This window comes from Tympanuchus pallidicinctus, unplaced genomic scaffold, assembly GCF_026119805.1.
Source record: "Tympanuchus pallidicinctus isolate F22 unplaced genomic scaffold, pur_lepc_1.0 scaffold15, whole genome shotgun sequence".
Lineage (NCBI taxonomy): Eukaryota > Metazoa > Chordata > Aves > Galliformes > Phasianidae > Tympanuchus > Tympanuchus pallidicinctus.
This window is the reverse complement of record NW_026294669.1, coordinates 27,304,369-27,318,111: the sequence shown is the minus strand read 5'-3', so window position 1 is coordinate 27,318,111 and position 13,743 is coordinate 27,304,369. Positions and strand designations below refer to the sequence as shown.

General features: G+C 38.3%; 1 protein-coding gene across 2 annotated transcripts in view; it reads right to left on the bottom strand.

Annotated features, from left to right (window-relative positions):
• Positions 1 to 13,743, bottom strand: part of HECW2 (HECT, C2 and WW domain containing E3 ubiquitin protein ligase 2) — a 150,970-nt gene that overhangs the window by 63,807 nt on the left and 73,420 nt on the right. For both annotated transcript variants that reach the window (XM_052675408.1, XM_052675409.1), the window contains 3 exons: positions 12,876 to 12,983; positions 3,134 to 3,228; positions 2 to 77 (listed from right to left, as the gene is read on the bottom strand). In XM_052675408.1, coding sequence (XP_052531368.1) covers positions 2 to 77; positions 3,134 to 3,228; positions 12,876 to 12,983 — 279 coding nt within the window. The remainder of the gene's footprint in view (position 1; positions 78 to 3,133; positions 3,229 to 12,875; positions 12,984 to 13,743) is intronic.

Genomic DNA, 13,743 nt, shown 5'->3' with positions numbered 1-13,743 from the left:
CCTGATAGTGTAAAGCTGACTAACTTCCGAGAATGCTGGGCTCCAGAAGCACCTTCCTCTGTGCCTTCTACTCCCATCTGAAGGGGAAAAAGAAATAAGAAGCCACATACATTTTCATCTGTTTTACACACGTTCAAAGATCATTACGTAATTAGTAAGAAGTACACAGAAGAAGAATTGTACCCAGTACTGCCTATTACCATGGACAGACAAAGCTGCAGCATCCATTTCTAGGAAAGCACATATTAGTTATGCTAAGTGTTGTAATAAACTCACCCTTGATATCTTCCAAACAATCAATCACAGAAGGGGAAACCCTATTTTCTTATTGGTTTCACGTCCGTGAAATAAAATCAACAGTATGGACTGGTAATATGTATGAAAGCTAGTCAGTGACAGCAGGCAAAATTTTTGTCACTTTTCACAGGAAGGCAATTTACTTCGCAATAAAAATGGCAAAAGAGAAAAAAGTCTAAAGAAAGCCTTCAGTCTTATGAATGGAAAGTTTTTCTAAACAGAGAATTGCATCAAATATACAACTATGAATGTAATCTAAATGCTACTCGCATACTGCACAGATTTTCAGGTTTGGTTTCTACAGAAATCCCTGACCAGATAAAGCACTCTTCAAAACACATGTATTAATGTCTAAATAGCTATACCCACTGAACAGTCCTTTCAATTGACAGAAGAATTTGTCTCAAGGCAGAGATGTGCATCCAACTGAATAATCTAACATAAAAACATCAACAGAGCTATATTTCAAGTCAAATGGCTCTTTCCATAGGCAGTGCACCCAGTCCCAGACAGAAGAGATCACACAGTCTGCTGAAAAAGCTTAATCCGAACCACATTAGGAATGTATATGTGTGATAAAATAGGAAGTCACCTGATCTACCAAACAAAGTAAGCTGAATACAAAGTTGTATACCCGTGCCTACATGTTGAACTACATAAAGCAGTTTTTAGCACTTGAGGAATTGTCTGAAAGCGAAACTAGAAGCTACAGGACTGATAAGCATTTCTCGAGCAGTGGTTGCTGGACCAAGACGTGCAACCCAAGAAGAAAGCACTAAAAACGTCCTTTCAATATTGCTTTTAGCATTATCATTATCTTTCAAATACTTCTCACAATGATCAGCGAACAAAAGCAAATCAGAGTAAGTGGTGTGGTGCAACTGAGACTGAGGAATTTCTTCCACTGCAAAATTCTAATACTTAGCATATAAGAGCAGTCAAGTTAATAAAGTGATAAAGGAACCGCAATGACATCGATGTTTGATGTCTTCATGGGCTTCAGAGGTCTCATGAGGGAGCAGACCATGGCAGGAAGTTGCATGGCTCCAGCCCGTCTCGTTTCCCTATCACATCACTGCAGTGGTGATTCATCATCATTTTCAGGGACAAGCATTTCTCACCAGAATGCTGTCACCTCATCACTGAGCATGCAGTACCATTGCTCCAATGGTTTTATAAGGATACTTCAGCAGCAACAGCTGCTACAGCAGCAACAGCTGGTAGTAAAATGATGAGGGCATCAAAAATGCAACAGGTTAAACTCAGTCTGACCAGACTGACCATCTGGAGGAGACCTGATTTTTCACTAGCTCAAACGAACATAGCACAACATTAACTGCTTATCCCAAAATAAGACTGACTAACGTTCCTGGCTTAATATGCCGTTAGTATGAATTAAACCAGAAACATAATTCCCACCGTACCATGCAATGTGAAAATTTAGCAAGATCTGAGTTAGCAGGTAACTTAACCACAACTTAAAAAAACCCAGAAGGAATGGGCATGCCTCGACCCGACTTGGAGAACCAATAGTGACAGCAAGTTAACCTCACAGGACTGACTACTGACTCAGAAAGACAGATCTTTGGTAAATTCCAAGTAAATAATCACATACTCAAAGACAGACATTCTCATGTCCTGTTGTGTAATGATCCTTGAAAAAACACTGGGGGTTTGTACAACAAGATCCAGAAATGATACAAGCTACACTAATTTCAGATGCATACTTTCTTCTATAAAGTATCAAGAGTTCATATATCTTGTGAGCCTATACTGTTCACAGGAAAAACAATTAAGTGATGCTATCAGTTAGGTCAGTAATTCTAAGAGAAATAAAAAACGTTCAGTACAATGAGACAAAGTTCATGAGAGTACATACGATATTATATCACTATGAGATTCACCTGTATATAATATGCAATGCTGAAAAAGTGCAATATCAAATTAGAAGCAATCACGTGGATTAAATTGTGCTGTATAGTATCTTCAGTGCAGTAATTGTCAAGACATCCTGGCAGATATGATATTAAATTTTTGGTAGCTAAAATCAATGAATCAAATGCACTGTGAAAATTTCTGTCAACTTCATATTTAAGTGTATTAGATGATTACTTCAATCAAATGCACCTGGATACAAGTTTGGAATGCTCTTCTTTCAACAGGTATTCACATCACTAAAAAAACTACTTTAAAACCTCTAGTGTTTCAAAACAAGTCTCATAATGAAATTGTAAGAAGGCAACAATAAATGTTGAAAGTCAGAGAATCATCTAAATTTTGGTGGTATACAAGCACTCCAAAAATTCAACCATTTCTGCAAAAGCAGAGTTTTGTACAGTCTTCCTCTTTTTTAATACTCATAATTGCTATCTCAGTAACAATTTGATTTTTAATATTAGCAAATAAGAAGTAGAGGCTTCTGATAAGAATTCAGTTTGAATTAGATAACCAGTGCAACGGTGTTAAATCAAACTGGCAGCTAAAACTGAAAGCAAGGAAAACCAAATTCTTTGTACAAAGAATTTCAGTTAATTTCAGTAGTTTCTCTTAAATGTTATATTATATATAATAAAATGTTATTTTATATTATTTTTTATTATTTTATATTTATATTATATATAATAAAATGTTATTTTATAGTGAAAAAAATGTATAAAGAAAAATACAAAACCAAAGAAAGTATTTCCTAATTTCGGTGATTACAGCCTCACAATATTTTTCCCCACCCCCCTAGCAAAAATCACTCTTAATGGTGAAACAGGAGAACTTACACTGTTATGTTTGTCTGGCAGTTAGTATCCTGCACAAATACAATGAATAAGTAGGCTAAACTTACCATCACAGCAGGGTTTTTCACAGTGATACATGGAGTAGTAGCTCGGAGGGCTCCACTAACACCATGGTAGTACTTAAAACAGATCTTTATTTCAGCTGGAAAAGAAAACAAAAATAACATCAAATCCTTTGTGACTGACACTAGGCAAAAGAAAATGAAAGGAACACACAGGCGGAGTCATAGCTCACTTCTGTTCACAGCCTGAGTCACATCTGCTGTAGAAGCACACAATAACTGTAAATGAACTACGTCTTCTTTTAACCTGCAGAGAATCAGGATACAGATTCAGGATATAATTCCATGGACTGTAATACAACTCTATTTGCTCTAAGGTAACTGCTTTTCCTCTGTGTTGATTCTTAGGATATAGAGGAGAAAATAAATGATTAGATCATCTCCTGTGATCATTATTGCGCTCTTTGTTGCTCTTCCTTCATTTTTCAAAATGAATGTTGCCTTATGGACTCCACAACTACTCACAGTACTTGGCATGAGGCTCACCAAAGTTGAACAAGGGGAATTATTCTCATGGTCTTGCCAGATGCTCCTCTGCTTATAAGTCCAAAAAATACCTTAGAGCTTTTAGTCACAGGTTACTTGGCAAGTTGATGCTGAGATAGCCCTACAAATATTCTGACATTCCAGCAGGAATTGAATTTCAACTATATTTTGGAGAGCTATTAACATACTGTTCAGTTTGCTCTTGAAAGCACATCCTATCTGAGCTGAATCCATCATTCAATGATCTGTTTACAGAAATACTTTAGCAGGAAATTAGAGTGTCTGGTCAATTCCTCTTTGTGTATTCTGCAGGTTACAGTTCTGGCTATTTCAATATACTCAGTTATGGAAAAGGCTTACCAAGACAGTGCTACTAGCACAACTCTTGTCAGACTTTCAAAGAAGTCTCAAGATATACATATCTGAAGGAAGCTAGAAGCACTTCATACTGAAACAGAAAAGGTGAGAGTTTCACCATGTTTCTGGTCCCACTGAATAAAGTTCTGCTAAATTGCTTTTGCAGCAAACAAAAAAGTATTACATTTCACTGAAGCCTGACCTCTCCACTGTTGTTCGTCTGCATTCTTTCAATGCAGCAGAACAGCTGCCCTTGATCCTGTAAGACCTTCCCTGTCTGGAACAATCTCCCCATTTTCCTTCTCTGCTGGGACAACTCTTCTGTAGGTTAATGAACGTTTACCTCTGGGTACAGAAATGATCACAGCCAGACAGAAAATGGCCACAGGCAGCAAGTACAAATTATAGCAACCGGGTTGGACAGACCAGGGGGTGTGCATGAAAGCCTTGGCACTTGAATTTCTCTGACTTAGTTTAACAGCATGACAGTAGCCTTAAAATACAAAACTGTGTGTACTGAAAAAAAGTTTTGAGACATACAGCATGATTCCTTGAGGGATGAGGTTCTTTGTCACTGCAAGATAAAAGGTCCATTTATCCCTAGTCAAAAGGATTAAAATACATTCTGCAAATCTTTTCAACCAAAAAGGATTTTTAATTTCTAATTTGCTGCGATTATAGTTTGGCATTCATTTACACTCTTCTCCTTAGTACAGTGGACGCACCTCCAAGCTGGCCTTCAATGGCAAGCACGTGTCTCCCAGTCCAGTGGGGACTGAGGTGGTGGAGGGCTGCTGATCCCTCCCTCCTCACAGCTGAGTTCACCCACACTGTCAAAACACCATCGTCTAGCCTGCTCTACTTACTAAAACATCACAGTAAAATTCAAAACACGAGCAGGACAGCAGCACAAGCGTTGCTAACTTGCACAGGTGCTTTCCAACTCCAAAGCTCAGCTTTATTGAGACCCAAACTTTATCTGCAGAGGGTTTCTGGAGATGCAGTTTCCTCAGTCTGCTGCCAATGACTATGCAACTACCTCCTCTCTGTTCATCACTCTGGAAAATAAGCTAGCAGCAGAAAGGTTATCAGCTGCTGCTTCTATCTGCACATAGCCATAATATGGACAGATATCTGTTACACATTCTCACTACACTGGCATGTACATACCTCTAAAGGCTGAAATGTAGCCCTGCAAGCTCTGGATCCTCAGATTTCTTTCTCTCAGAGTCACACTCTGTATAATCATACAGTACTCTCCAACATGTATATGTGGCTGGTTGTAGAAGAAAACAATTCAATATATGGAATGAACAATTTCTCCCATACCAATGAAATTAAAAAAAAAAAAAAAAAAAAAAAAAAAAAAAAAAAAAAAAAAGCAGCTTGTAGGCCTAATTGCTTGTAATGATTAGAAAAAGCAGAGCACTTAAACGTACATCTGGAGACTTCTCTCACTCCCCAGGAGAAGCATTGCTATGGTTTGGGCTTTATACAGCTCTACACATAGGAACTGCAGAAGTGCTGTCAGCACTGTGTCGATAGGATTAACATAGGAGAAGCTGTGTTTGAAATTCAGCATGAAATTGAAAAATTAGCCACCTGGAACATGCATACAGACATTGCTAAAGTGAATAAAAGTTTACAAAATCTTTTCTTGCACACAGAAGGAACACAATTCCCTCACAGGACCAGAGACAGCTAAGTAGATTTTTCTTCATAACTAATAGTTTTTAAAACTACTATTAATACATAACACAGAAAGAAATCTCAGAGGGATTGTGCCAATTCGGAACAGCTGAGGATCTTGCTCTTTGACATTTTCTCTATTGTGTTAGAAGAAAAACTGTGACTGGAATATTTGTTCTTCATGTCAAATGGATTCCTGTGCTCCAGATACATTAAAAATAGATGCCTGTGCCTGCCTCTGACAGAATATACATCAACCTATTGTGTACAAATAAGGCCCTATGAATATAAAGAGCTCTTCCAAAACAGTAAATTTCTATAAGCGTGACTTCAATATAGAGAAAGCTGAGTTCAATACATACTAATATCGAGGCTTCCTCTCAACTGTTCCATATAAATATATGTGTATACGTATATGTGTTCCATATAAATATATCTGTATAAAAGGCACAATAGCTTACATCACCTACAAAGTTTTTCTGTTTTCTTTCATTCTGCCAATTGGTTTGAAAATGTTTCCTTTAAGTTGAAAATTTGCTCTTTTACTTCTTTTCTTTCCCCGACATGCCTATCAGCTTGCCTTAATTGAGTTCTGTACTGAAAAAGGTAGCAGAAGTAAATCCAAAGAGAAGATGCCGGTACCTGACCATATACTGTGAGCTGTGTGCTTGATTCAAGGAATCTGCAGCCTCACAGAACAAATAGTACTTTCATCCATGGGAAAAAGTGACTGTACCTAGCAGTGTGTTCTTGCTGCCACACACGTCCCATTGTCTCTGACGTTTCTCCAGACATCACACAGACCGCAAGGAATTCCTACAGCCACCAGACATTTCCTCTTCATTTAAAAATAGGACAGAGTGAAATTGGGCTATCTGTGTTTGCAAGTAGTCAAGTAAGTAGCGGTACGTGTTAATTAATCTGAACACTCCATAAGACCGTAATCCTCTTCTTTTAAAGCCAATAGTTGTTATCATTCAGTAACCTTAGTTTTATAGCTCAGAACCATTATATAAAAATTCCGGAATAAACAGAGGTTTCTGGGACTCAAACAGTGATATTTGAATTTCAAAAGAACTCCTGCATGAAATTATAATTCTGTGCTTCCCTCTACGGACCACGCACCCTTGTCTCTTCAATAATACAGACATTAGTTTATAACAAGTAATAGTTTGCCTTTAAAACATCAGTAATCCTCCAAAGTCCCTCGCTTTATCTATGTGTTTTTGGCCTTTATCTTTGACTAACAAAAAAATGCTTTAGGATAAAAAGATACACGGAATACAGGAATTTGGAGTACATAAACGCAAGTGTAATTCTAGAAGAACATATTATTTCCAGGAGACCAATCTTTCAGGAAAATAAAAATACTCACTTAGAGAACAGTTTGTTCAGGATCAAGAGGTGGTCTTGACTATAGATGCTACCACATCAGTTATCCATGAATGTGAAGCATGCTGTAATTAAGCAAGCCAAGCAGATAAAACCTCTTTGGTACAGAGGATGGTAGCACAAATATAATTACAGGGAGGTGGGATAAAATCACACTCCCACAAGCTCACCATGGCAAACGTCATGTGCTTACAATGGTAGAAGCAACCGCCAGATGGGTGGAAACATACCTTGTGCCCCATGCCATCAACCAAATTAATACCCTGGGTCCTTAGGTAGGGTATCCCCTACCCAACTGAAACTTCTGTACCAGAGCTGAGGTCATCACACACTCCACTGAGAGGGGATGGCAGACACACCTCTGAAAGCTAAGGGAAATCCTCACAGGGTTGCAGCAGTCTGATGCTCCCCGCCAACTGCACAGAAGCTGCCCAGCTCCCAGACGAGGCAGCTCAATGCAAGAATCACACGCCTGAACCCATGGCTCTCTAAAGATCCAAATACATATCATCAAACACTCAATAGGAATTGGGAGAATTTCCCCAAAAAGCATGGAAACATGTTTTCCAAAACATTTAAGAAAATTCTGGCTCTGGAACAAATTGAGCCAATCATATTAAGCCTTTACAAATGCATAAAGGGAGAGCTAAGTCAGGGAAAAAGCATTGAGTTAAACCCTATTTTTTCCCAGCTGAACATATCCACCCAATGGCCAACTGTAGGAATTTAAAAGTGTTAGAACTGTAGAAATTTAGAAGTGTTTTGCACATCCTGTCAGTTGAATTTGTTTTCCTTAGCGTGACTGCACTGAACACGACCTTCTTGATCAAATACTACATAGTCTTTCCTCTGCATCATTTTAAGCAAGAACCTTTTTGACTACTCCTGACAGCAAACAGGAGAGCAGCAAAACATGTGCAGAAATAGACTTCCTAGTACACCAGATTACTTTACAGAAGGAATGAAAAAAAGCCTCAAAACTGACCAAAACAGAACTACAGAGAGCTTTTTAGCTAAACTAGTATGAGTATCAGTATCAGATTTCTGTCCTCTCGTCTCTATCCACTTAAACTGCTTCAAAGGCAGCTGCAAAGCAAGATCTGTTGAAGCAACAGCCTATGGACCTGGCCTGCACTCACTTTCCTGCAACTCTGAGACACTTATTTACAGCCATGAGCACTGAATATTACATTCCACTTTGGCCAAGTGTTTAATTATAATCTAACCTTCATAATAAAACACTTCGGGTATTATGCGCTTAAGCAAGCTAACAAGGCTTGTCATAAATTGCAAAAAACCACAAGAGATGATCCTATTTCAATTGTTACAGTCAAAAATAACTGCTAGGAAACAACAGATATAAATTGCAGAGGTATAATAAAAAGTATTTCTACCTTGGTGAAAAGGCTTATAAATAGGGCAGCAACAATAACCATGAGAAACAGCCCAGTCAGACTACTGAGAGGGTGCTGGTTACACAGTGCCACCAGATCCAGGCTTCCACATCAGAAAAATATGACCTTTACAATTTAAATTGAATGCTCAAAACATGCATGCTGGGTAAAAGTAATGATTTTATTTTACTAGAATACTCATTAACACTGACCACTGACCAACATTTTGGTCAGAATATGGAACTGTGCTCCTATCTCTGCCAGACAATAACTCTTCACTAAAGCACCTTTAAAAACTGAAAGTACATCAAGTTCAATTACAAAGCCCATTTGGTTTGTTTCAGTCTCCCTTAGTATTTTCAAATAAAAAAAGAGGGCTGGGAGTTCACTCTGCTAACTGCAAAATACATCAAGCTTCAGTCTCCATTCCCCATTTTTATAAAACTTATAGTTTCACTGAAATAAGGACTAAATACAGAGAACTCTATATAAAGCTTCAGTTGTAACCTGATGCCAGTGTAATGCAAACACACGTATAACCACCACGCTTTCTGAATATATCTCAGAGTCATGCCACAAAACTGAGATTTTAAGGACAAAATAGAAACAGTCTGTGCAGTTACCGCATCTGAGCATTGCAGTGTGGCACCAGAAGGGATTTAACCTCAAACATCCCAAGAGTGATCTGGAACATGATTGATGTGATGAGACCGGCAGTGTGTGGATAAATCCCAACAGCTGCCACTATGAGTTATTGTTCAAGATGTGAAGAAAATATATGCAAATCGATATGCTTATTTATATTCACAGTAATGACTATGACATCAAATGCTATAAATAACAACAAACACATTACACTGCAAGTAAAGTAAGTGAAGGTGTTTCTTGTGGATACTGTAATTAACACACATGAGACCTCAGCTGTAACTGACAAATATAAGTCAGTATTACTCCACGGCTCAATCCAGGAAACCCAGACTTAAAGGAGGCTCTTAGCCCATGCCCATACTATAAAGTGAGCAGGATTATGGTATGAATTAAAATACCAGCAGAAAACCAACCATAGCGCACAACAGTCATTGAGCACCTTTGACACTTCTGCCCCACCTGCTGGGGCTGTATGGGCACAAGTCATACTGTGCTCCTTGCTCCCAGCAACCAAAAATAGGCCCTGGCCTATTTTACCTACTAGGACATCTGCAGATTTTAACTCCCAGGAACTTTGCACCTGCGGAGACTCATAAGCACTGAACTTAATTGTTGCCCAGCAGTGACTGTACTGTACTGAATGCCCCTCCTGCAGCACTTTCAATACAACCAGTCCTTGTTGCCCATATTGCAGACTTAGAAGCTGCAGTTTCTAAATGAGCAGCAGCTTGCAGCAGCTTGTATCAGCTATTCTGCAGAAAACTCAAGCCTCCTTTCAAATGCTTTTTCTATCACCAAGGTTTCCCCACAAGTCACTTCACTCTTTCTGCTAGCTCTGTTCTCTGTAAGGAATGCCATCACCTCTGTGCCAACACACCAAAAGAGAGCACCCAGAGAAACTCCATCATGTTATCAGCACTCGAGGAGCAATTGCAGCCTCTCCTGCACTAGACAATAACAGCCTTGAGTCTAATGTCATGATAAATATCAGATGACCATACCAAATGCATATGAAGACAAGACGTGTTGCACATTCCCACTATTGCTACCAATTCATCGTAACACACTTTGAACTTGCCCTTTCATTTCACCAGAGAAGGAAGAAAAACTGTTTGCAGAGCTGTGGTCACTTCTAGCGATCCTCCTGTAGTTGATACAGCAAACAGCTTGAGGCAACAATCTGGTGAGTCATTGTTTTCCCTCCACCACATTTAAGCAAACCTCAAAGCAAAAAGTTTTTAAGTCACATCTGTTATGTAAGGAAACAGCATCTCAGGCACACTGATACTCAGATTCACCTTGTCGAGTCTCTAAAGCAAGAGATCCTTTTCATGCTCACAGTGCACTTTTGCTCCATTCCTAAGCAAAAGAAAGAGAGCCTGCTCTGCAGTCCAGAACCAGTCACTTTCTCTAGAGGTGACAGCTAAAGGACACCAGCTGCTTTTGATGTTGAGCTGGACTTGGAACTTATTTTCCTTCCTTTTTGCATACTCTTTTCCTTCCCCACTCCTCAATCATTCCCCTCAGAGGCTGCTTGCATTTTGGGAATATATTAGCTTCATCTAATTATTTCTATGTTGATTTCTTTGATTCTCTCCTCTGCATAGAGTCTGTGGAATTTTTTGTGTCACTTTTTGTCTAAAGCGTGTAAGAGCTTTCTTTGATCATCCTTGTTTGGCTAATTTAGGGTGCTTCAGGGGGAATTAATGCCTGTTTTTAGTATGAAGATGATGAGATCCTCCCCGCCCTCCTTTCTGTGGGCTTCTGATTTGAATAGAGGAGATAGCAAGCTGTGTGTTTACAAGTCATCTGCTTGGGAAGTAGGAGATACCAAATCCATGGGGAGATTTATAAGGAATAAACCAAATGACTGAAAAACTCAGTTAGAGGACCGCAGATACATAACAACATAAAATTCAGGACAAAAGCTTGAACAAGGCTTAACTGTAAACATAAGCAAAAATTCCACAGACTTCAGTGAAACTGTTAAAAAGTTTAAAATGATCCCCATAGAAAAAGAGCTTCCTAAATTAAGGTGAAAGATGCTTTTCCTATAAGGTACAAGTCTGAGCATTCCAGAGAGTCTAAGGCCCAATCCAGCTGACTCACACAGATTAACATTAATGCAATTAAAATGGAAATACTCCTGCTACGTACGGTTTAGTTGGATATGGCCTGTTAGCGAGGCTGCCATCCTCTGCACTTTGCCCTGCAGAGATCTCACATTATGGGTAAGATAGGCAATTAGGCCTACAGGCTTTTTTTTCTTTTTTTTCTTTTTTTTTTTTAAATTTCATTGGTATGGGAGAAATTGTTCATTCTGTATATTGAATTGTTTTTTTCTATTACCAGCTGCATATACATATTGGACAGTACTGTATGATTATATGGAGTGTGACTCTGAGAGAAAGAAATCTGAGGATTCAGAGCTTGCAGGGCTACATTTCAGCCTTTAGAGGTATGTACATGCCAGTGTAGTGAGAATGTCATCTGTCCATATTATGGCTATCTGCACATCTTCTTGATCTTTATCTTCAGTTCAACCATTTTCTTCTGTAGCAAAATCCTATTTTGATTTTATCCTATTATATTTGATTAAAGCTCTCTCTTTCTTGTTAAAATATATGTGTTGTGTGATGCACAGATTTAAGTCGGCAAGATTCACTGATGGCTTCTAGAAATAAATACTCTTAATAATTATTTATAGTAGAGGGGGCGAGGCCCAACATCTTTAGAAACACATGTATTGCTGTGTATCAGTCAATGAGAACAGAAAATTCTGCCAAGATTTACAGTTAGAAGCACTACAGTGTAAGATATCAGAGTGGGTGTATATATATATATATATATATTCTAATTTATGAAGGAAGACATTGCTGTGAGGCTAAACAGGTGGTAGAACAACTCACAGCTCTTTTGGGACTGATTGCCACTTTGATGCCACTCTTATCAGGGTTTTCAACAAACTCATATACAACATCCTAGAATTAAAGAATCCGATTTCCTAAGTGGATCACATAGCAAAATAACAATATTTCATTAAAAAGCCAAAAAAAATAAAATTAAATAAAATTTAAAAAGCATATAACAGAGCAGCTTAGTTTATTGCAAGTCCTTGTAATCTATTGAAGTGGCTTAGCACTCTGATTTGAACCTTCACTACCAAGAATTACTGCAGAACTCTGCTGGAGATTTGTTTATTTCAGTCACACTAAGATTCGATATTTCAAAACCGCCCAATGAATTTCCCAGCATAATGAAACTTCAGCTGAGACATCCTAATGCAACAGGACAGAAGGCTGGCAATTCCCAGCAATAAATCTAATGTTAATGCTAACAAACATGAGCAAAGACTGTCACCTTATTATCCTTTTCTTCATGTCCATTTACAATTAATGTCTTGTCCAGATGAAACTTTAAAATTCCTGGGAGGGGACTCCATCTTTCACTGCTTATATACTGCACAATATTGAACAAGGCAACTTTTTGTTCTCTTGAAGTACACTGTCCAAGAACATCCCTAAAATACAAATGCACTTCAAAACTCAACTATTTTTTTTTTGGTCAATATTTTCCTGACTTTTTTTGTGTAATACACTTTTTGTGATGTGTAGCAAACACACTGAAAAATATGCTACCAAGAGAAATACAATCAATCCCTTAGGTTGGTTAGAGTTTGACAAAATGGCTATCAAGTGCAATCCTGCAGGTTTGCCTTGACATAACTGGCATGTTTGCCCACTGGATAAGTAGGTACTCACATTCCATAAAATAGGGACCAGGTTCAATTCGCCATACAATTTGTCCTTTTTGAGTGCCAGTCACTCCCCGATTCTTGGAATCCCAGAAATTGGCTGGAGAGTTCTCATCTGTAAGAGGAAAAAATATACACATTGCCATGTGGCATTTATAAAAGCAGGGTGTTTTTTTATTTTCTTGTTTAGTTTGAGAGGCCCAAAAACAAAAACATATGAGGGAAAAAAAAGAAAGAAAAAAAAGGTTAAGCTAACAAAGAAAAGATGCATGGCTTCTCTTACAGTAGATAGATCACTTTATTGCAGACTTAACAGACATACAGAGTCAAAGTAAATATACGGTTTCCTTTAAGAGGCAAACTGCCAAGGTAAAGCATTAAATTCCAAAACTTCTCCTCAAATAGACAGGCTGATGGGAATGCATAGTTGATTGCAACTTCATCAATGGAGTTGCAACACCATTTTATATGATGGTCTCGTTCTGTGCTGTGAAAATCTGGCACTCGCTCCTTAGCAGTGATGTACAGGTATCAGAACTTGCTTCACTTTTTGAAGTATTCCTACATTTTGAGATCTGGAGAGAATATTTTTATACGTACACCAAAAAATATGGCATATTCAATTTCCCAGCCAGCATTATTACGTACCAGTGAACTAAGTCCTAAAGGCAGAATGCGTCACTTAATAAGCCAAAAACACAAATGAGTGAAAAAAACGAAAGAAATAAATTCCAAAGAGGAAAACTGAGATGCAAACAGTAAGTCTCTGTAGATCAGTTCAGCAGTATCGGTATTTTCTCCTCCTTAAGAAATGTTTTTGTCATAACAGAAACAAAAACAGGTCACGGGGTTTGTTTTTACTTACCAGCCTGTGT